General features: G+C 40.0%; 1 protein-coding gene across 1 annotated transcript in view; it reads right to left on the bottom strand.

The window, feature by feature from the left end:
* The window catches only part of LOC124615453, a 103390-nt gene that overhangs the window by 44675 nt on the left and 32901 nt on the right, over window positions 1-25814 (bottom strand). The window contains exon 3 of the mRNA XM_047143354.1: window positions 9632-9876. Coding sequence (XP_046999310.1) covers window positions 9632-9876 — 245 coding nt within the window. The remainder of the gene's footprint in view (window positions 1-9631; window positions 9877-25814) is intronic.

Below are 25814 nucleotides of genomic sequence, written 5' to 3'. Positions count from 1 at the left end.
TTCTTACATTGGTCTGTTCCAAAAGCCATATTTATATCATTGCTGAATACTTCTGTTATCTTTAGTAATTGGTTGAGTTGTTGATTTGTTGCTGCCAGTAGTTTTAGATCATCCATGTATAGCAGATATGTGATTTTGTGTGGGTATGTTCCAGTAATATTGTATCCATAATTTGTATTATTTAGCATGTTGGATAGTGGGTTCAGGGCAAGGCAGAACTAGATAGGACTTAATGAGTCTCCTCAGTATATTCCACACTTCATCTGTATTGGCTGTGATGCAATATTATTTGAATGTCTTTGGATATTAAGTGTGGTTTTCCAATTTTTCATTACTATGTTTAGGAACTGGATCAATTTAGGATCTACTTTGTATATTTCCAATATTTGTAGTAACCATGAGTGGGGTACACTATCAAAAGCTTTTTGGAAATCAATGTATGCATAGTGTAGCGACCTTTGCTTAGTTTTAGCTTGATATGTCACCTCTGTATCTACACTCCTGGAAATGGAAAAAAGAACACATTGACACCGGTGTGTCAGACCCACCATACTTGCTCCGGACACTGCGAGAGGGCTGTACAAGCAATGATCACACGCACGGCACAGCGGACACACCAGGAACCGAGGTGTTGGCCGTCGAATGGCGCTAGCTGCGCAGCATTTGTGCACCGCCTCCGTCAGTGTCAGCCAGTTTGCCGTGGCATACGGAGCTCCATCGCAGTCTTTAACACTGGTAGCATGCCGCGACAGCGTGGACGTGAACCGTATGTGCAGTTGACGGACTTTGAGCGAGGGCGTATAGTGGGCATGCGGGAGGCCGGGTGGACGTACCGCTGAATTGCTCAACACGTGGGGCGTGAGGTCTCCACAGTACATCGATGTTGTCGCCCGTGGTCGGCGGAAGGTGCACGTGCCCGTCGACCTGGGACCGGACCGCAGCGATGCACGGACGCACGCCAAGACCGTAGGATCCTACGCAGTGCCGTAGGGGACCGCACCGCCACTTCCCAGCAAATTAGGGACACTGTTGCTCCTGGGGTATCGGCGAGGACCATTCGCAACCGTCTCCATGAAGCTGGGCTACGGTCCCGCACACCGTTAGGCCGTCTTCCGCTCACGCCCCAATATCGTGCAGCCCGCCTCCAGTGGTGTCGCGACAGGCGTGAATGGAGGGACGAATGGAGACGTGTCGTCTTCAGCAATGAGAGTCGCTTCTGCCTTGGTGCCAATGATGGTCGTATGCGTGTTTGGCGCCGTGCAGGTGAGCGCCACAATCAGGACTGCATACGACCGAGGCACACAGGGCCAACACCCAGCATCATGGTGTGGGGAGCGATCTCCTACACTGGCCATACACCACTGGTGATCGTCGAGGGGACACTGAAAAGTGCACGGTACATCCAAACCGTCATCGAACCCATCGTTCTACCATTCCTAGACCGGCAAGGGAACTTGCTGTTCCAACAGGACAATGCACGTCCGCATGTATCCCGTGCCACCCAACGTGCTCTAGAAGGTGTAAGTCAACTACCCTGGCCAGCAAGATCTCCGGATCTGTCCCCCATTGAGCATGTTTGGGACTGGATGAAGCGTCGTCTCACGCGGTCTGCACGTCCAGCACGAACGCTGGTCCAACTGAGGCGCCAGGTGGAAATGGCATGGCAAGCCGTTCCACAGGACTACATCCAGCATCTCTACGATCGTCTCCATGGGAGAATAGCAGCCTGCATTGCTGCGAAAGGTGGATATACACTGTACTAGTGCCGACATTGTGCATGCTCTGTTGCCTGTGTCTATGTGCCTGTGGTTCTGTCAGTGTGATCATGTGATGTATCTGACCCCAGGAATGTGTCAATAAAGTTTCCCCTTCCTGGGACAATGAATTCACGGTGTTCTTATTTCAATTTCCAGGAGTGTATTATCAGTTGCTCTTTACATCCTCGTGCACCTTTGCAACAGCCTTTTTGTTCTTCATTTATAATTTTGTACTGTGTTGTATGTGTCATTAATTTCTGTGTAATGACTGAAGTTAATATTTTGTATATTGTTGGTAGGCATGTTATGGGGCGATATTTTGCTGGGTTTGCTGTGTCTGCTTGATCTTTAGGTTTCACATAAGTTATCCCTTGTGTAAGTGTATCAGGGACTGTGTATGGGTCTGCAATGTAACTTAAATAATATAGTTAGATGTGAATGTGTTGAGGTGAACTACTTTAGCCAGAAATTTGCTGTTTTATCTTTTCCAGGGGCTTTCCAATTGTGCATAGAATTAATTGCTTGAGTGACTTCATGTTGCAAAATTATCACTTCAGGCATTTGTGGTATCATCTTAAATGTGTCTGTTTCTACTTGTATCCACCGTGCATGGCTGTTATGTTGTACCAGGATTGACCATATGTTGCTCCAGAAGTGTTCCATGTCTGTTATGTTTGGTGGATTGTCTATTTTAATGTGTGTGTTATCTATTGTCTGGTAAAATTTCTTTTGGTTTGTGTTGAATGTTTGGTTTTGTTTCCTTCTATTTTCACTTTTTTTGTCTTCTAAGTCGTTTGGCCAATGCTTGTAATTTCTGCTTCTTTTCATCTAATTGCTCTATCACTTCTTGTTGTGAGATTTTACCTAACCTTTTTCGTTTTTTTTCTGACATTTCATTTCTTATAAATTGTGTTAGCTGTCCGATGTCTTTTCTCAGTTTTTCTATTCTGATCTGTAGCCTGTGTTGGCATGCTTATTTTGTGGGTTTCTTCTGTGTGTTGGTTGGTTCTGGTCTCTGCCTAGTGTGTACATTTTGTGTAGTGAGTGCTCCTATATAAACCAGTAGTTGTAACTCTTCCATAGTTGTATTTTCATTTATTTTGTTGTGTATGATTGTGTTGATAGTTGTTGTTGTTGTGTTGACTTGTGGGTTATTTGGTGGTCTATGCAAGAATGGTCTAATGTCTGTATTTGTGTCTTTGTACTCTATATATGTCAGCTGAAATTTTTCTTCTATATCTAACATGTGTGTCACTTCGTGTTCTATTTGTGCTTGTTCTGGTGGCTGTCTTAAGATTTCGTTTTCCTCTGACTGTTTAATTGATGCGTGTTGTTCTTTGCTTGTTTGCTCTGGGATGTTTGAGTCCATTACTGTATTTTCTTCTTCTTCTGATTGCACATTATTTTGTTCCAGTATTTGTTGTACTTGTTGTTTGATGTTTTCTAATTCTGACTGGGGTATCCTGTTATTTTTGATTATTACACGGATCTGATCAGCTAGTCGTCGTTCTGTTAAAAATTTTAATTCTGGGTATCTGGTAATAAATGTTGTGTATACTTGTGATCTGTATCCAGTTGTGTTGGTTCCTAAGTTTGTTGCTTGGTAATAACAGAACATGAGGTATCGGTTAATTTCACCTGACCAGCTCATCCTCTGTCTTTGTTTTCCTTCTAGGGTGGTTGCAGGAAGCATATCCTGCAAAACACCTCTATTTGGATTTGAATCATTTTCCGTGTGGCTAGGAGTGTCGTTACCATTGTGGACGGGCATAGGATTCAAGCTTCGTCCCCGACCATTATTATTATTATTATTATTTATTATTTATTATTATTATTATAATTATTATTATTTCCTTCACTTTCTCAGACGTTAAGTCCGGTTAAAAATGGAGTGACACGGACCTTGATCAAGCGTCACTTCCTTTTAACTGTACGGTATGTGTTATATTGCATTTAGGAACTTTCGGGTAATTGAACATGTTTCAATAATTACTGATTTCTGTAGTTGTATATATAAGTTTGGATGTAGCTGTATTGCATTGATGTACTGGTGGATATTGTGAGGTATGACTCCTGTAGTTGATAGTATAATTGGTATAATGTCAACTTTATCCTGATGCCACATATCCTTGACTTCCTCAGCCAGTTGGATGTATTTTTCAATTTTTTCTCTTGTTTTCTTCTGTATATTTGTTGTATTGGGTATGGATATTTCGATTAGTTGTGTTAATTTCTTCTTTTTATTGGTGAGTATGATGTCAGGTTTGTTATGTGGTGTTGTTTTATCTGTTATAATGGTTCTGTTACAGTATAATTTGTATTCATCATTCTCCAGTACATTTTGTGGTGCATACTTGTATGTGGGAACGTGTTGTTTTATAAGTTTATGTTGGAAGGCAAGCTGTTGATGTATTATTTTTGCTACATTGTCATGTCTTCTGGGGTATTCTGCATTTGCTAGTATTGTACATCCGCTTGTGATGTGATCTACTGTTTCTATTTGTTGTTTGCAAAGTCTGCATTTATCTGTTGTGGTATTGGGATCTTTAATAATATGCTTGCTGTAATATCTGGTGTTTATTGTTTGATCCTGTATTGCAATCATGAATCCTTCTGTCTCAATGTATATATTGCCTTTTCTTAGCCATGTGTTGGATGCGTCTTGATCGATGTGCGGCTGTGTTAAATGATACGGGTGCTTGCCATGTAGTGTTTTCTTTTTCCAATTTATTTTCTTCGTGTCTGTTGATGTTATGTGATCTAAGGGGTTGTAGAAGTGGTTACGAAATTGCAATGGTGTAGCCGATGTATTTATATGAGTGATTGCTTTGTGTATTTTGCTAGTTTCTGCTCATTCTATAAAGAATTTTCTTAAATTGTCTACCTGTCCATAATGTAGGTTTTTTATGTCGATAAATCCCCTTCCTCCTTCCTTTCTGCTTAATGTGAATCTTTCAGTTGCTGAATGTATGTGATGTATTCTATATTTGTGGCATTGTGATCGTGTAAGTGTATTGAGCGCTTCTAGGTCTGTGCTACTCCATTTCACTACTCCAAATGAGTAGGTCAATATTGGTATAGCATAAGTATTTATAGCTTTTGTCTTGTTTCTTGCTGTCAATTCTGTTTTCAGTATTTTTGTTAGTCTTTGTCTATATTTTTCTTTTAGTTCTTCTTTAATATTTGTATTATCTATTCCTATTTTTTGTCTGTATCCTAGATATTTATAGGCATCTGTTTTTTCCATCGCTTCTATGCAGTCGCTGTGGTTATCCAGTATGTAATCATCTTGTTTACTGTGTTTTCCCTTGACTATGCTATTTTTCTTACATTTGTCTGTTCCAAAAGCCATATTTATATCATTGCTGAATACTTCTGTTATCTTTAGTAATTGGTTGAGTTGTTGATTTGTTGCTGCCAGTAGTTTTAGATCATCCATGTATAGCAGATGTGTGATTTTGTGTGGGTATGTTCCAGTAATATTGTATCCATAATTTGTATTATTTAGCATGTTGGATAGTGGGTTCAGGGCAAGGCAGAACTAGATAGGACTTAATGAGCCTCCTTGGTATATTCCACGCTTAATCTGTATTGGCTGTGATGTGATATTATTTGAATTTGTTTGGATATTAAGTGTGGTTTTCCAATTTTTCATTACTATGTTTAGGAACTGGATCAATTTAGGATCTACTTTGTATATTTCCAATATTTGTAGTAACCATGAGTGGGGTACACTATCAAAAGCTTTTTGGTAATCAATGTATGCATAGTGTAGCGACCTTTGTTTAGTTTTAGCTTGATATGTCACCTCTGTATCTATTATCAGTTGCTCTTTACATCCTCGTGCTCCTTTGCAACAGCCTTTTTGTTCTTCATTTATAATTTTGTTCTGTGTTGTATGTGTCATTAATTTCCGTGTAATGACTGAAGTCAATATTTTGTATATTGTTGGTAGGCATGTTATGGGGCGATATTTTGCTGGGTTTGCTGTGTCTGCTTGATCTTTAGGTTTCACATAAGTTATTCCATGTGTAAGTGTATCAGGGAATGTGTATGGGTCTGCAATGTAGCTGTTAAATAATTTAGTTAGATGTGAATGTGTTGAGGTGAACTTCTTTAGCCATCAATTTGCTATTTTATCTTTTCCAGGGGCTTTCCAATTGTGAGTAGAATTAATTGCTTGGGTGACTTCATGTTGCAAAATTATCACTTCAGGCATTTGTGGTATCATCTTGTATGTGTCTGTTTCTGCTTGTATCCACCGTGCATGCCTGTTATGTTGTACCGGGTTTGACCATATGTTGCTCCAGAAGCGTTCCATGTCTGTTATGTTTGGTGGATTGTCTATTTTAATGTGTGTGTTATCTATTGTCTGGTAAAATTTCTTTTGGTTTGTGGTGAATGTTTGGTTTTGTTTCCTACTATTTTCACTTTTTTTGTATCTTCTAAGTCGTTTGGCCAATGCTTGTAATTTCTGTTTCTTTTCATCTAATTGCTCTGTCGCTTCTTGTTGTGAGATTTTACCTAACCTTTTTCATTTTTTCTCTGACATTTCATTTCTTATAAATTGTGTTAGCTGTCCGATGTCCTTTCTCAGTTTTTCTATTCTGATCTGTAGCCTGTGTTGCCATGCTGGTTTTGTGGGATTCTTCTGTCTGTTGGTTGGTTCTGATCTCTGCCTAGTGTATATATTTAGTGTAGTGAGTGCTCCTATATAAACCAGTAGCTGTAACTCTTCCATAGTTGTGTTTTCATTTATTTTGTTGTGAATGATTGTGTTGATAGTTTTTATTGTTGTTTCGACTTGTGGGTTATTTGGCGGTCTTTGCAAGAATGGTCTAATGTCTGTATTTGTGTCTTTGTATTCTATATATGTCAGCTGAAATTTTTCTTCTATATCTAACATGTGTGTCACTTCATGTTCTATTTGTGCTTGTTCTGGTGGCTGTCTTAAGATTTCGTTTTCCTCTGACTGTTTAATTGATGCGTGTAGTTCATTGCTTGTTTGCTCTGGGATGTTTGAGTCCATTACTGTATTTTCTTCTTCTTCTTCTTCTTCTTCTTCTGATTGCACATTATTTTGTTCCAGTATTTGTTGTACTTGTTGTTTGATGTTCTCTAATTCTGAGTGGGGTATCCTGTTGTTTTTGATTATTACACGGATCTGATCAGCTAGCCGTTGTTCTGTTAAAAATTTAATTCTGGGTATCTGGTAATAAATGTTGTGTATACTTGTGATCTGTATCCAGTTGTGTTGGTTCCTAGGTTTGTTGCTTGGTAATAACAGAACATGAGGTGTCGATTAACTTCATCTGACCATCTCATCCTCTGTCTTTGTTTTCCTTCTAGGGTGGTTGCAGGAAGCATATCCTGCAAAACACCTCTATTTGGATTTAAATCATTTTCCAGTTGGCTAGCAGTGTCATTACCATGGTGGGCGGGCATAGGGTTCAAGCGTCGTCCCCGACCATGACGACGCTTGTCCGAGGCTTCTTTAGTTCTGTCCTGAACCAACTAATCACACTAAAAGGGGGGTTAGCCCTATTAGTGGTTTGTTCTTTTCGTCGCCTTTTACGACTGGCAGAACATACCAGAGGCCTATTCTTTTCCCGGGCCTCCACGGGGTTTATTATTATTATTATTATTATTATTAGTATTACTATTATTATTAAAAATGGTGATAATACAGACTACTGGGTTAGCAGGAAAAAAATGGTCTGAAAATTAATGTAAACCATTTCTTTTTGATTATTTTTCTCTCCTAATATTAATAAAATGTGTAGACAATCAATACATGGCATAACAGGTACAATTTCAACTGGTCAGAATATGTTAAAAATAATATTTTTCTTGAGGAGTCCCTTAAAAAAAGGCGAGTTTTTTATAATCAGGGTGGTCTTATACTTGGGTAAATACAGTAGCTTGCTCCTAATTTACATTCTCTGTTTTGTAGATCTTCCTCTGAATATGCTATTACAATACTGTGAAACTGGTCATGTTTAATCTTAGAATAAAGGCTTATTAACAGCTAATGCAGTTTCCAGAAGCTTTTCTAGAAGATTTCAACAAATTTTTTAAAGAACATTTTTAACATATATCAACAAAGCTGTGGATGCTCACACCGTAACATCATATGAGATTCTGTTAGGTTAGACATGCTGTAGCTGCTTCTGTAGATGTCCCTCTTTGGGAACCACATACTACTTAAAATAGAATATTATGTTTCTCAAAGCATTTTCAGTTTACTCTGTATCCTGGAGTTGGCAATCGTGTGTGAGGTGTGCTTGCATGTGTGTATGTGAATGGTGTGTGTGTCTCTCTCTCTTTTACTGATGAAGGCTATGGCTGAAAGCTTAAAGTGTCTTAATTGTGCCTGTCTACACTTGACATGTCTTCTTTATGGTAAGTAGCAATTGTCTCTTCCTACATTGTTGATATTCCTACCTGGAGTTTCCACTGTTTGATTTTCATCTCTAATCTTTCTTTTTCTTGGCCTTATTCTATCTCTTTACAGGGCCAGCTTGTTAATATGGATTTTGCAGTGTTAGACACTGGTGGCAGAGGGTGGCTGACAGCCCTTCTTATCATCCCCCTCCTCCTCCCGAATACAATTTGTGTATTCCATCTGTGTCATCCATGTGAAAGTGTGAGAATGTATTTGAAGTGTATGCAAATTGTGTAACAGAGATGGGACATGGGTATCAGTCCAGTAATCACCTGTCTGAATACTGAAAAACTGCCTAAAAACCACATTCAGGCTGGCTGGCTGGCAAACTGGCCCTGGCCCTCACTGTTAATCCACCCGATGGATCCTATCTGGAGCTGGTGCACCTCCCCGAATCCTACAGGGGGTCAATAAGCATCTCAAATATTTTTGAGAAATCAAATATTAAAGCTGCTGATTATGGTTATTTGGATCATCTTTGGCACCTTTCCTGTATATTGGCACTACTTTGCTTATATTTAATATTTCTGGAAATACTGATTTAAATGAGCAGTTTGCTATACACAAAAGTGCTTTAGCTATTTCTTCACTCACATGCTTCATTAAGGATTTCATCAGCACCTGCAGTCTTCTTGGATTTTAGTCTCTGAATAGTTTTTAAGAGTTATTCTTTTGCCGCAGTTCCAGGAACATCGAGTGGAATGGTTGTTCAAGTATTCTAGGATGCTATCGTCCCTGATAATTTTCCACATTTTTGTGTTTTTCAAATTTTTGTTGAGTATATTAACAATTTTTGATAACCTTTAGCTACTGTGTCCTCAGTTTTCATTAGTTTAATAATATTTCTATGATCACCCTAAACGTATGCTAACACAGAAGCTCTTTGACATGTTTTCTCCACACTTAAATGATTGCTGGTATGTTTAGCATATCCTCTTCCTTAAGTTAAAACATGTGAAGGACCATCTTCAAGACTAAATGACTTCTTTTCAGTGTATAACAGTATTGTTATCATAAGCAGTTCCTGAATTATTCTCTTTTGTGCATCTTCAGATTTGCAGATTTACAGTTGTTAAGATATCAAAGTGTGAGTTTCAGACACAAAGCCTTAATCTGACTTCTAAAACTGCAGAACATTAAAATTTGTTGAGAAGTTTCACATCTTTTCTACTTGAGAGTACCAAAAAATGCACGGCAATCCTGAACGTATTTTTACACGTTGACTGCTGCATGCATAGTGATGGATGTTTCACCGTCAAGCCAGACCAAGGCACAGCACCAGGGTCTGCTGTGGCTGCCAGTAAGCACACGGCATCATGTATAAGGAAGGCCCTGTTTGTGGTGACCAGTGGCCTCGTGGCAGTGAACGTGCTGATTATTGTAACTGCAGCATCATGAACAATTAATAAGTATTTTATGCATTACTCACCCATACGCATGACCAATGATGACACATTTCTGCTGTTCACTTATGAACTTATCAAAGATTTCTACAGCATCTTTCAGTACATTACTGAATGAGTATAGTGCTGGACTGTCAGGAGCAGAGCTGTAACCATGACCCAACATGTCTGGAGCAACAACTTCAAATCCCATTTTAGCAAAATGTTTCATTACTCTTAACCAAATGTCTGCTGAAGAGCCAGCACCATGCAGGAAATAAAGAGGTGGTTTCTGAAAACAAAATAAATCTTCAGAAAAACAATGCATGAGAACTAAGACAATTAGATGTACAGGAATGATGTTGCCCATTGGAATAGCAACTGAAATAGGTATTAACAGACACTATCAACACAGTTCACATTGCTTTAGTTAATTAGATTATTCAATTATACCACAGAATTAGAGTACCCTCTCAGGGTGAGGTAGTGCCTGGGTCTAAGAAGGGAGGGAGGGAGGGAGGGAGGGGATGGTGTAGTTTGAAACAGACAGTATGGGTTATGGGTTTAGAGAAAATGGCATGGGAGAGTGGGGGCGGGAGGGGGGGGGGGTGAAAAATGGGCAGGAGGCAGAAGTAATGCGGTGTATGTATGTGCATAGATTTTAAATACTCTGCTTAATAGCTTAAGTGATATTTCAATGGACCCCCCTTTAACAGTGGACTGGGAGAAAATAAAGGGTTAAATAAAAGAACTGGTCATGGCTTCTGAATAAATAGTCCCTCACTGAGTAGAAAATATGATTAGGAGCATCAATTACTACTTCTCAAAAGAGGGTACAGATTTGTACCCTCTTGCATTTGTTTCATCTTATTTGGCAAATATTTCCAAACATGGAATCTACAAGCATAATATAGTTATCTTCCTTTTTCAATAGTTTTATACATTGAACAATTAGCACACAAAAACATTAAAGGACTAGAAAAAATTATGTGATTATGACCATGCATATTTTAGTTTTCTGGTGGAAACAGAAAACATACGCCAAGATTTTAATTGCTAGTAAGATTTTCTGCACGTACCAGAATACGCTTATGTTTCAAAGCTAATGAAAAGCAGTGCATTATACCCACGATGACTCAGTTGTATTTCCATTTTCATTGTGAGCAAGGTGTTCTCTCTTGGGGATGTTTACAATTTAATGCCACCAAGAAGCTACCTGTACCCTCTACTGAAAAGCAGAATTCTTCTGCAGCAAAGTTTTATTCTAAGGCTCCCATGACAATTTCAAGATACAAAGAATGTTTGCGTCAACCATGACCAACATTTAGTCTCAACTGCATGATACCATCTAGTGATGTCTACAAGACAACTGTCTGTAGAACATATGCCTTAGGAGCTTCTATTTTTGATCAATCTACACTCAGGAATTTCAGGAAAGGAACCAGTTTGGCATTTCTGGAGTACTTTTGGAGGGAGCCATTGTACTGGAGGGCTGTATGGAAGGTCACATCTTCATAGGTGGTTAGAGAAACACTGTGGGATCCAGAGGTGCTCAGAAGTATGACTTTCTCAGGTGCAACTGGTCGGAAACTTACTCTTCATGGAGGACTGCTTCAAGCTTTTCTCTTGCATGAGTTTCTTGCAGGTGGAAATATCCAATAAATGGATTGGACAGTGATTTTCCAATTAAACTACAGAAAAAGTCTTGCACCAACTGCATATTTGCAAATTCTTATGGATTTTTATTCAAGAGGAGCAGGGAATTAAAAAACAAGGATTTTTGAAAAAAACTGTAACTTTGAAATAAAAACTAAATAATGACAAATAGATGCAGTCTGTTAAAAGAAAGCCCATCTTTGCACTTCTGCAGCACCTAAGCCTGCTGTTGGGTAACATTCAGTACAGTGTTGGTCCACCTGGTTTATTTGTTTCCTGGGCAAGCTTGCCGCAAGGGGGTTGAGACATTCCTGCTCAAGTCTGTCCCAGTCTTTGACAGCAATCCCAGTATGTGGCAAGGGTTCCTACAACAATTCATTGTAAGTTTCAGCTGGTCACAAGCATGCTCAATTGGTTTCATGTTAGCACAGGACACAGGTCACTCCATATGGCTGATACTGTCTGGTTGGTGGAAAGTGTTCACTGTCTCAACTGATGAAACTGTTGATGAAATATTGACTATAAGCGAGCACAATACACTGTCCGAATACGGCATAGCCCACAGATAGTGCTCAGTACTGATGAGATGCTTCCAACATCAGTTCACGATATTACCCCCAAAACTTGCCTGACCCTCCACTGCCCGTTAAATCTGCTTGCCTCAGACATGCACTAGTACCTGGCCATGTCCACACTCTTCCAAGATGATAATCAGGCGTTAGACAAATCCTGTACTCATTGATGAAGAAGGGATGTTTGTACTGATGTTTGCAATGGAAACCTAGAAGCCAAACTGACTGTGTGAAGACAGCTTTATTTTGTCTGTGTTGACACAACCTTTCCAGCTGCCTCCAGGAAGACAGTTCTGTTTCATTCTCATACAAGTACCTCTGAGCCACAATTACTAGGTAGTGCTCTGAGCTGGTGCTGTTGAGCATGAGTGACCCCTCAAAGGTATATCTTCAATGATTTTTCTCAGTGGGAGTAAAATGTTCAAATGATGTTCACAATTTGGTGGGCAACCACTCATGCTATGAAGTGACAGAAGTGCAAACAGTAACATGCTGACAAATTGAACATTATGCTGCCCATTTGCAAATGGAGATGCAGTTTCTTCTATTGGTCTACCCTAAGAATGTGGGATTACATTAACATTCACTTCCATTACACCGGTGGCTGTACATAATGATCTGCTGTAGTTAAAATAGTATTGGGAAAGAGGTTTCTGGTGGGGGCTGTGGGACAGCATCAACAGAGGGGGGTGCAGGAGAGGGGCAGGGATGAACAAAAGAAGGAATCTTTAACAAGTCAAGTGGGTGGTACAAAACTTTTTTAAGCAAACTATGAATCTTAAAGATGATGTCAGGAATACAATGGTGAGATGAATTACAGCCTGTCAGCCACCATACACACTCCCCCCCCAGCCATAGAACTGTTCCAGGCACATAATTTTTAACACTGCCGTGTCATATGGCTTGTTATTAAACCGTATCTTCATCAATAACTCTCCAGATATCCTATTCAAGAAATATGTTCTTTTCTTGATCATATGTAACTTTTGGACAGTATTTAATTTTAAGTTGTTGGGAATGGGGAGGTGCAGGTGATAGGAAATGAACACATCACCATTTTTTGAATTTTGTGGTGAACTGCAACACATTGTTTTGGTGAAGTGATGTGTTGCACAAACATTTTCTGAACCAATGAGTGATGATCACCACTGTAGCAAGTTTATTTTCATAATGAATTAATGTAACCCACTGTTTGCATGTATGTCTTATTTATGCGTATGTATTATGAAATGGATGGACACAGTTTATCTACAAGCCAGGATGACAATTATCACAATACATGTTCGGAGCACCTGCTGGTCCCTGGGCAGTTTATTCCCTATTGTTGGATCCTGTCTTGGGTGTAGGGAATAATGAAGAAACCTTGTAATGCATGGCCATTGTAAGCAAGAGTACAATATACAAGAATCGTATTTAATTCCAGAAATGGATGTTGGATTTATACTCTTAACTTCCAATAGTAGTTGCAGCACTTTGAGAAACTGAATTTGATCAGAAGATATTAGCAAGGGTGTGGCAATAATAAGTTGAGGAAAATCGAATAATAGAAAAGGGGTGGTTCCCAATCAGATCGTACATTGCCACCCCATATCATGGTAAGAAACAAGGGTCAATTCCCCTTTACAAGCTACATTAAAAAAGTATTATTGTCCAGTTCAAAGTAATTTACAGCTCAGGTGTCTAAATTCTTCATGATGGTTAGCACAAACATTTTAAACAGATGGCAGGCATTTCTTCCTTGTTTACACTTTTTGCCAGCACATATTTGTCTTTAAAGAACCCCATGAACAGTAATTTAGCAAGATCAGGCAATCCACTGTGTTCCAGACGGCTCCTCCAAGACTTATGTTCACAGGAAATCATTGTGAAATACATAGTTGATCTTCATAGCTACACAGAAACTAAAAAATTACTTTCAGGATATTTTAGTCAATGACCACATTAAGTTCAGAGGTTCAAGTCCCAGTTTCAAAATGCTGGAAGAAGGGGGAAAAAAAGAAACGGGTGCAGAATGACATTTAATTTCATTGGAATATTACCAAAGAAGCGGGAAACGGTATGTAAACAAAATTCCTCAGTTTCTATCTGAGATGCGCAGCATAACTGTCTCAATGCAGTATTGCACGTTGCTCATAGAGCACTTTTAGAAGAATGGTGACTGCGCACCAATAGTTCGCCAGAACTTCCGGACACTCAAAGGAATGGGGGGAAAAAAAAAAATTGGTCCAATGTCTGGCAAGGGTCTGGAGAAAATGATTATGAAATTCGAAAAGGCAGGTGCAGTGTGGCGGAGAGAGGGGAGAGAGGGAAACAGTTGGTCCAACATCAGTAGAAGATCTTGCCACAGCATTGCAGGAGGGCTCTAGTGGTGGTCTGCAAACATGCATTGCACAGGGCATTGTCCGATCTTTACACATACCTGTGGAAAAGGAGCATAAAATTCTATGAAACATCCTGCATTGCTATCCATACAAAATTACCTATGTTCAGAATTTGCCTCATGATGACCCGCCAGTAAAACATGTTTGCTCATCAGTGTGGAATCCATACCAGATCGGGTTGACGGAGGAGATAGAGAAGATCCAAAGAAGAGCGGCGCGTTTCATCACAGGGTTATTTGGTAACCGTGATAGCGTTACGGAGATGTTTAACAAACTCAAGTGGCAGACTCTGCAAGAGAGGCGCTCTGCATCGCGGTGTAGCTTGCTCGCCAGGTTTCGAGAGGGTGCGTTTCTGGATGAGGTATCAAATATATTGCTTCCCCCTACTTATACCTCCCGAGGAGATCACGAATGTAAAATTAGAAAGATTAGAGTGCACACGGAGGCTTTCAGACAGTCGTTCTTCCTGCGAACCATACGCGACTGGAACAGGAAAGGGAGGTAATGACAGTGGCACGTAAAGTGCCCTCCGCCACACACCGTTGGGTGGTTTGCAGAGTATAAATGTAGATGTAGACATTACACAATATGATTAGTTTAATGTGCAACTCACACCATAGCCATCATACTGCAATTGATCTGTCATTTGTAGCCAAAACCCTTTACGTTATGATGCTTACAGTGCCACCTATTGGGAAACTTTTCATAACTTTTTTTTTTCCACAGCATTTTTCTCTTCTTCGACAATACTCCATTCAGATCTGACATCACTCCAAGCAGCAGTTCTTTCATTGATTTATTTTTTACAGCATTTTGAAACAAACTTTAATCACCCTGTAGATCCATACTCATGCAAAATATTGAAAATCCTCTAAATTGATATTTATGGGGTTTTCTTCATTTGGAGTTCTGCCACTGATATTCACCAACAAAAACTGTCATTTCTTGCATGATGGAATTTTAACAAGACTAGAAAATATCACCAGTCTATCTATATTAAACAAACCAGAAGCGAAAGACCTCTTAATGACTTATCACTTAGCAAGGCATTTGGGCATCTTTGGGTAAGTAAAACGACAATATAACTGGCCAACAGCAGATATAATGAATTTCATGTAACTTATCTTAGACACAGTTGTGAACAGAGCATGCCTATATGAGACCTGTTCCTTTCAGAACTGTTAATATCAACACATCTTAATGAATGAACCTTTTATTTTGAAAGAAATCACTACAGAATCACACACCTTTAACATCATACAATAAGTTATTATTGTTCTTGATTGAGTTTAGTGTACTCAACACTTAGAATGACAACGGTGAGTCTAAAACACCTGAAGCCTTTGCTTCCAATATTTATAATGACAGTAATAGTCTTGAGGTAAAATTATTTATGACCCAATAAAATAATGAAAGTATATGAAACTGTTTGTCAGCAATATGTGCCTGACTGACTGACTACTAATAAAAACAGCCGGCCTCTCTGATAAATGAAAACTTTTGGACTTGTGTCTATTAATGCATCAAAACAAGCTACACTAACAACCCCCCCCCCCCCCCCCCCCGTCCCTTCCCACTGGGTGCATGCACCAAAGAGTCTAATTTGAACTTAACAGTGTTTGTAAGGTATTCTGGAATACAGAAATTTCACAGACAAATGGCCACCATCTTTCCTCATTTTTGTAATTAATAATGATTGTCCTGGACATTCTGTGCAGTTTTATCAACTGGATGGACTGTATTGTATTATATCAAAGGCATAGGGGCAGATAAGAATTTTCTTGCTTTGTTTTTGTCACATCTATTCCACTATCTTCAGAACTGCATGGTATTCTAGGTCATAGAGAGTACATTAATTTTGGAGATGTATTCTGAAGACATCTACCAAGAAAACAATTTCACAGTGAATGCTTACCCTGGCTCAGGCCTGAATGTGCACCTAACTTAACTTTAAAATTATATTTCTCTTTTAAAATCTCATAAAATTAGAGCTTGAAAATACAGTATCAGGTATGAGGCTTACAGTACCCATCAGATTTCAAACTGTCCTTGACCTATTCAACAACCAGGCTAGAAATTTAAAACCAATCAGCCACGAAGATAGTGCAAGTCCATAATATATGCTGCAACTGTAATTCAGGTGGAACAAAGTTTTGCAGGAACTATAATGGGCAAGATATGTCCAGCACCAGGATTCCTCTCAATTTGAGGGGTAGGTTAATGTTAGATATAGTGAGAATTAGTGAAATTTGGTCACAGGACGAACAAGATTTCTGGTCAGTTGAACACAGGGTTATAAATACAAAATCAAATATGAGTCCCAGGAGTAGGTTTAATAATGAATAAAAAAATAGGGAAACATATAAGTTACTATGAACAGCATAGTGAATGAATTATTGCAGCCCCGACAGACATGAAGCCCACACCTACCACACTAGTACAAGTTTATATGCCAAATAGCTCTGCAAATGAAGAAGAGACTTAAGAAATATGAGATAAATTTAATTATTCAGATAGTTACGGAGACAAAAATTTAATAGTCATGGCGAACTGGAATTCAATAGTAGGAAAAGGAAGAGAACGGAAAGTAGTATGTGAATATGGACTGGGGGTAAGGAATGGAAGAGGTAGCCCCTGGTAGAATTTTACACAGAGCATAAATTAATGACAGCTAAAAATTGGTTTAAGAATAATGAAAGAAGGTTGTATACATGGAAGAGGCCTGGAGACACCAGAGGTTTCAGATAGATTATATAATGGTAAGACAGAGATTTAGGAACAAGATTTTAAATTGTAAGACATTTCCAGGGGCAGAAGTGGACTCTCGCCACAATTTATGGGTTATGAACAGCAGATTAAAACTGAAGAAACTGCAAAAAGGTAGGAATTTAAGGAGATGGGACCCGAATAAATTGAAAGAACCACAAGCTGTAGAGTGTTTCAGAGAGAACATTAGGGAATGATTGACAAGAACAGGGGAAAGAAACATAGTAGAAGGAGAATGGGTAGCTTGTAAAAATATGAGGGCAAATAGAAATCCTTGGGTAACAGAAGATACACTGAATTTAACTGATTAAAGGAGAAAATATAAAAATGCAGTAAATGAAGCAGGTGAAAGGAACACAAACGTCTCAAAAATGAGATCGACATGAGGAGCAAAATGGCTAAGCAGGAATGGCTAGAGGACAACTGTAAGGACGTAGAAGCATGTATCACTAGAGTTAAATAGATGTCCCCTACAGGAAAATTAAAGAGACCTTTGGAGAAAAGAGAACCACCTGTATGAATATCAAGAGCTCAGATGGAAAACCAAATCCTAAGCAAAGAAGGGAAAGCAGAAAGGTGGGAGGAGTACTAGAGGGTCTATACAAGGGTGATGTACTTGAGTGCAATATTATGGAAATGGAAGAGGACGTAAATGAAGATGAAATGGGAGATACGATACTGCCTAAGTTTAAACAAGGCCCTAGGAGTAGACAACATTCTGTTAGAACTATTGATAGCCTTGGGAGAGCCAGCCATGACAAAACTCTTCCATCTGGTGAGCAAGATGTACGAGACAGGCCAAATACCCTCAAGTTTCAAGAAGAATATACTAATTCCAGTTCCAAAGAAAGCAGGTGTTGACGAGTGTGAAAATTACCGAAGTATCAGTTTAATAAGTCACTGTTACAAAATACTAACATGAATTCTTCACAGACGAGTGGAAAAACTGGTAGAAGCTGACCTCAGGGAAGATCAGTTTGGATTCCTTAGAAATGTAGGAATATGTGAGGCAATACTGACCCTACAACTTATCTATTTCAAATTCTGAAGGTGGCAGGGATAAAATACAAGGAGTGAAAGGCTACTTACAGTTTGTACAGAAACCAGATGGCAGTTACATTTTAGAGCCGAGGGGCACAAAAGGGAAGCAGTGGTTGAGGAATGAGTGAAACCAGGCTGTACCCTATCCCCAATGTTATTTAATCTGTATAATGAGCAAGCAGTAGAGGGAAACAAAAGACAAATTTGGAGTAGGAATTGAATCCATGGAGAGGAAATAAAAACTTTGAGGTTTGCCTACGACATGGTAATTCTCTCAGAGACAGCAAAGGACCTGGAACAGCAGTTGAATGGAATGGACAGCTTCTTGAAATGGGGATACAAGATGAGCATCAACAAAAGCAAAATGAGAAAATGGAATGTAATTGAATTAAATCAGGTGATGCTGAGGGAATTAGATTAGGAAATAAGACACTTGAAGTAATGCATGAGTTTTGCTATTTGGGAAGCAAAATAACTGATGATGGTCGAAGTAGAAAGGGTATAAAATGTAGACTGGCTATGGCAAGGAAAGCTTTTCTGAAGATGAGAAATTTGCTAATGCCGAGTGTGGATTTAAGTATCAGGAAGTCTTTTCTCAAAGTATTTGTATGGAGTGTAGCCATGTATGGAAGTGAAACGTGGCAATAAGCAGTTTAGACAAGAAGAGAATAGAAGCTTCTGGAATGTGTTGCTTAGAAGAATGCTAATGATCACATGGGTAGATCATGTAACTAATGGGGAGGTACTGAGCAGAACTGGAGAGAAGAGGAGTTTGTGGCACAACTTGACAAGAAGATGGGATCGGTTGGTAGCGCACATTCTGAGGCATTAAGGGATCACCAATTTAGTATTGGAGGGAAGTGAGGATGGGTAAAAATTGTAGAGGGAAACGTAGAGATGAATAAACTAAACACATTCAGAAGGATGTATGTTGCAGTAGTTACTCAGAGATGAAGAGGCTTACACAGAATACAGTAGCAGGGAGAGCTGCATCTAACCAGTCTTTGGAATGAAGACCACAAGAGCAACAATCAATGTGTACTCTCAAATACAATACAAAAATTTGGAAACACAATACTAAATACAACAAATGTTCATATTAGCATCTCTTCATAAGAAAACACTGCAATAATTTGAATATGAAATGTCAAACTGACAACTCGAGATACAACTATAGCATGAATACAGGGGTTGGACAAAAATTTGGAAACACCAAAAACATAACACTAAAACCATGCCTAATAGCGTGTAGAAAACCCATTGGCATTCAAACAATTTCCAGTCATCTCTGAAGTGATAAACACAAGTACTGTATGATCTTTAAGACAATGTTATACCATTCTTCCTGCAGAATAATGGCAAGTTCAGGTAATAGTGGTGGAGGTGGATAGTGATCACACACCCTTCACTCCAAAGTAGACCACAAAGGCTCATTAATATTGAGATCCAGTGACTTGTGGTGGCCAGGAGAGATGCAACAATTCATCCTCACATTCATAAAACCACTCCTGGATGATGTGGCCTACGTTAACAGGCACCCTGTTGTCTTGGAACATACCATCATGATAGGAGACGGTGGATATTAGTGTTAAACATCCCATCAACAATGAGGTCATCAGAGACAAAGCACAAGCTCGAATTAGGGAAGCACGGAGAAAGAAATTGGCTATGCTCTTTCGAAGGAACCACCCCAGCATTTGCCTTAAGCGATTTAGGGAAATCACAGAAAACCTCAATCAGGCTGGCCAGATGTAGGTTTGAACTGTCGTCCTCCCGAACGGGAGTCCAGTGTGCTAACAACTGTACTAACCTACTTGGTCACTGTGCCACAGGATGGATCTGATCAGCCAAATGGTCACATAATCCTTGGCAGTAATATGACCTTGCTGAATAACCATGTAGCTCACGAAATACAGTGGCATGGCTGCCCATATCAACACTGAACCTCTACGATGTTTCACTTTTGGAATGTGAATACAGCTAGAATTTAGAAACAGTGTGAAACAGGACACATTCGACAAACAAATTACTTCCGTTGCCCCATAGTCCAGGTTTTATGGCTTCAGCACCAAGTCTACCTGTAATGAGCATTTGCATCACATCACTGATCAGTGGTTATGGAATTCCAGCTTGCCCTGAAATTCCCTCCTTATGGAGCTCTCTTCAAGTTGTTTCAGTACTGAAAGGGTACATGAGTGTGACATTCAGATCTGCACTGACTTTGCACCTGTTCTCTCATTTTTGTCACAATCCTCTTCAATGACCATCTGTCATGATCACACTCAACATACACTTTCATCCACGTTATGACTTAGCAGATGATGATGTCCTACTTTCCTGAATGCAGTAAAGTTCTTCGATATAATGCCTCTTGAAATGCCAAAACATGACTGACCCATCAGCCTGCCAAACCTGCACGCATCATATTAAAAGATGGTTGTTATTTGAAACAAATGGGAATTATTTCGAAGAAAATAACAACAGAAGTAATTCATTACGATTTTAAAAAATAATATGCTAGAACTGGTGCCACCCTTTGATGTGGTGTCCGAGTTGAGAAGCAAATCAACATTAATCCAAAGGATGTAATAAAGAAAGGAGAGGTTGGAACTGGAGAAGTATTATACATTTTCTGAAAACTGAGGAAGACAACAACAGTTATCAATAAACTATTCAAGGATTGATGCCACCTTCCACTTGGTAACCATGCTAAAGAAGAGCAAATCTGTAAGACATTAACCAATGCCAACTATGTCACTATGCGCAGAAGTGATCAAGCAACTATACAACATAAAAAGAACTGAAGACTTTGTGACTATTCTGAATTTATTATAAAACTGAAGACTGGACTAATCATTTCCTTTCTAAAGTGAACTGATTGATTATTTTAAAGTAATATTTAACTACTGTGATTAAGTGGTATGAATTACATGTGTGCAATGCTTATATCAGTGAAGAATCAACACTGACCAGAAGTCAGACCAATGCTTACTTAATGCAACAAGAAGTTGGCAAGTGCTTCGTGATTAGAACTTTAAAGAACAGCTAAATATTTCTAGCATTCTTTTTCATTGTGCCCGTCTGTGACTCAAATGCCTCCTCATGTAGTGTAAAGAAAGGTTTCAGACATTTAAAACTGACGTTCTGCTTGCTGAACACTGACATTCAGTGCTTAGATTACCTGCTTCCCAGCACGATTTAAACACAACTAAACCTATATGGGCTACAGTAAAAGAGCATTTATGAAAGAAAAATGTTGCTTTCACTCTACATGATGCAATCAAAATTGTGGAAGAAACATTTCAGTCAATATGTAAATATAAGCGGACTTCTCTTTGCATTTTGTGACTGCAATATGAAGTAACTTCTCCTTAAACAAACTCTTGACACAATGACAGAACAATTCGTCGCTGACACAAAAAGAGTAGTGATGACAGTGACAAAGAGAGCAACAACGATGCAAGAAGCATTGCACACAGCACAGACTCCGCAGTCAGCAGTAGCAGCAGTGACACTGACATGAGTGGAATCCAGTCACTATAATCCTACGTTGCAGATAAGTTTCATTTGACCGTCTAATATTTTTAAGATGGAAAGTAGCAGGGACAGTGCACACACTCACTTCTACAAAGGCTCCTCATATGCGACTACCACCTTCTCCTAATAAGCAGCTCGTAGCTCTTCCTGCAGCTCACCTCATCAACCATACAGGTATTTGTAGTATGGTACACACATTGCATTCATTGTTACACACAAGAGCACCCTGACAGTTAACATACTTTGGTGAAGATGTATACAGTGATTCCATCTTGTGTATTGCTTATCCCCATTGAACTTTGGTGTGCCTGTATCTCTTGTATAGGGATCATCATCTCATACGCTCTGATATAGAAGGTCTTGCATTATGGTATATAACCCATCCTTTAAATATTAAAGCAATGCAAGCATACTGAAAATTAAAATGCCTGGTGACTTTTTCTTCAGTGCAACATCTACTTTCCTCAATGCATTTTTAACTTCGGTTATTCCTATTTATGATCAGTCTTCCTTTAACTCTTTCATGAGGATTGGGTGAGCAGCGGGATTACTTGAGCAGAATTCTGATTTAGTGTGAATCTGAGTAGGAAAAACAATTCTGTAATTTTCAAATACATTATTTGTAGTGTGCTGCTTGTTAGTGCCAAGTCGATTAAATATCTAGGGGTAACACTGTAAAACAAAATGAAATTGAATGGATATGTAAAATTAGTTGTATGAAAGACAAATGGACGACTTTGGTTAAATTGGGAGAATTCTAGGAAGGTGTAGCTCATACAAAAAGGAGACCAAGTACAGAACACTTGTGCAACCATTCTTGAGTACTGATGAAATGTGGTTTTTTAAGGACGCAAAAACAACTAAGGTCATACGGGCCCATGTCAGAACCTTAGAACACTAATATGAAAAAGGAGTTAAACTGACTACACATTAAGCCCAATCGATGGAAGGAAAGACAGCTAAGAATAAGGAGGAAGGTCCACAAAATACACCATAGACACAATGGAGGTCCCAAACTAAAGAGTAAATGTCCTTTGCCATATTGCTACAACAGATGAAAAGTAAAACACAGTTCACAGCCCGTGTGATGTTCACTAAAATGGCCAATAATTCAAATGGAAAAACATACTTAGAATGTAAGTGGTTAAAATAAGGGCATTCAGTCAGGAAATCATGCACCATCAAAGGTTGATAACAATGAGTACAAAGTGGTGGGGAACCACCACTTAACAAATGGCAATGGCAAAACAACAGTGTCCAATACGCAACCTAGCTAAAATAATCTCCTCACTGTGAGTGGGCCAAAAGGAGGTTGGCAAGCCACTGGAAGAGGTTTAATTCCTTGGAGCTCATTTCCATGAAGGGAAGATCAGTTGTAATGCCAACGTGACACCACAGTCAGTAGAGAGCCATCAGTGTACACAAAAGTACTATTGCTAAGTTTCGTGCAAAGGTCAAGAAACTTACAGCTATAGATCGAATCTGGAGTAGGTCTTTAGGAAGTGAACGAAGTCCACAGTGCACATGGGCTATTGCACAAAGCCAAGGTGCAGAAGGGGTCGCACACATCGGTAAAGTGGCAGGTAGCATGAAGGTAAGTTGCTGGTGCAATAGCCGAAAGCGACCTCTAGGAGGTATTAGAGAAGAGGGATGTACCATTGGCAGTCAAAGGAGTCATTGAAGAAGGAGGCATAGGAAGGGTGACCATGAATGGCAGACAAATGACATGGTTATCCGCTCAGGAGAACATCATGTCACTATGACAGCAGTAGTTTGGCAGAGACTCTCAACTGGGCTAGTGTAAAAGGCACTAGTGGCCAAATGGATTCCACAATGGTGGACTGTATTTAGATAGTATAACATGGACGGACATGCAGAACCATAAATGAAACACCCGTAGTCTAGTTTCGACCAATCTGCTCCCCAGGAAGTACCGCTTACCGCTGTGGACGCGTAGAACATTGACGGACCAGGTACAGTGGGTGGCCAGGCCAGACATGTGGAAGGACCAGGAAAGTTTCATATCAAGCACAAGCCCCAGGAATTTCATAGTATCAGTGAATGAAAGAGCAACAAGCCCAAGGTATAAGATGATGGAAGAAATCCACTGCACTGCCCAAAATGTCTATAAACTGTTTTATCAGTGGAAAAGCGAAACCCATTGTTAATGCTGAATGAGTAAAGATGGTAAAGACATCACTGAGGACACTGCTCAAGGAGCCAAGTCCATGGAGAACTGCAATAAATGGCAAAATTTTCAATCAAAAGGTAGCCGGTGATGCCCAGCAGAAGACAGGCCATAATAGGGTTAATGGCGGCAGCAAACAGGATGACACTCAGGAAGTGCCCTAAGGAACCTTGTTTCTTGGATAAAGATGTCCAATGAGACAGAACCCACATGTGCCTTGAAAACTCTGTCTTTTAAAAATGCCTGAAGGAAACAGGGCTGGCGGCCTCGGAAGCCCCACGTGTTGAGAGCACAGAGGATACCAATGCTCCAGCAGATGATGTAGGCTTTCTCCAAACAAAAAACACGGCCACAGTCTGGTATTTCTGCAGAAAACCATTCATGACATGGGTTGACAAAGTGACGAGATGGTCAACTGCAAAATGGCATGCTCAAAATCCACATTGTGCAGTGGATAGTAAATAGCAAGACTTGAGCCACCGTATCTGCTGGGCATGAATTATACATTCCACCTCCTTGCAAATACGGCTGGCGAGAGAAATGGGGCAGTAGCTAGAAGGAAGGTGTTTGTCCTCACTGGGCTTAGGTATGGTTGCGATAATGGCTTCACACCAGCACCTGGGAAATGTGCCACCTGCCGATATGCAATTGTACTTATGAGGGAGAAAGTGGTTGCCTGCAAGAGACACATGGTGCAACATCTGTATCTGAACATCATCTGGTCCTGGGGCAGAAGATCAAGATGATGTGAGAGCTTGATCTAGCTTCCACGGTAAAGGCGGCATTGCAGCATTCACGATTCTGAGAGGAGAAGGGAATCACCCAAGCCTTCTCCATTCATTTCCAATGGAGGAAAGTGAGGTGATAGTGGGTGGAGCTTGAAATCTCCGCAGAAATAGCGGCCCAAGGTGTTGGAGAGAGCAATGTGGTCCACAATGACATCATCCGCTACAGTCAAGACAGAAACTGGGGAACGGACCTTCGTCCCAAAGAGCCATTTGACGTTGGCCCACTCAACAGAAGAGGGAATGGAACTATTAAAAAAACTAGTAAATGAAAGCCACCAATTTTTTTTCCTTTCCCAACGAATGCTACAACACTGCACATGCAACTGTTTGTAACAAATACTGTTTGCCATTTTAGGATGACAGTTAACAACATGGAGTGCATGTCTCCGCACATGACTGCGTTGCAGCATACCTCAGTGCACCAAGGAACCGGGACATGACACAAAGGTGATGTGCGAGGAATGGAACATTCTGCGGCAGTAAGGTAACGTCTGTAAGGTATTCCACCTGGCCATTGTAACTGGGGAAATGTTGATATCGAAGGTCAATGGAGGAGTGAAGCCTCCTGTTGGCCTCAGAAAACTGCCAATTGGGTTTACACATAGGTGGAGTAAGAGTCAGCAAACGGATAGCACATGGGAAATGGTCACTTGAGTATGTGTCAGAGAAAATGGACCACACGGGAAATAGCTGGATGTAGAGTCTGAAAGGAATGTGGGTGTACAAGCACTGATGAGACTGAACTGATTGAGAAAGTCAGCAAAGAGGGCACGTCTCGGCCAGGTTCTCAAAGAGCCTCAAAGGGGATGGCGTGCATTAAAGTCATCAAGCAGCAAGAAGGGTTGAGGAAGTTGCCCAATATGCTGGAGGAAGCCTGTCTAGTTACACTGAATGATGGAGGGATGTAGATGGTACAAAGAGAAAAGGGAACGCGAGGAAGGAAAATCCAGACTGCAACAGCTTCCAGCCAGGTGTTCAGAGAGACGGTTTGACTATGAACGCCATCCCGGATGAGCACATTGACTCCCCCACGAGATGGAATGCTGTCCTCAGGGGAGAGGGTCAAAGTGGACCAAAAAGAATTGCGAGGTGTCAAAGCAGTCGCAGGGACACAATTTTGTTTCCTGGAGTTGCGATTCTGAGAGCAGCCATAATTCCTCCTTGTTGGATCTAATGCTACAAATGTTCCATTTGAGGAGAGTCATGACGGGAAAGGGAGGAGAGGAAAAAATGAAGGGTTGTCACCTCGGCAGTTGCTGGGTGTCAGCCTTCAAAGACTCACTGCTACAGGGTGCAGAGGC

This window comes from Schistocerca americana, chromosome 5 (genome assembly GCF_021461395.2).
Source record: "Schistocerca americana isolate TAMUIC-IGC-003095 chromosome 5, iqSchAmer2.1, whole genome shotgun sequence".
Classification (NCBI taxonomy): Eukaryota; Metazoa; Arthropoda; class Insecta; order Orthoptera; family Acrididae; genus Schistocerca; species Schistocerca americana.
Note: the sequence above shows the minus strand (reverse complement) of the source record. Positions and strands in the feature narration are given on the sequence as shown.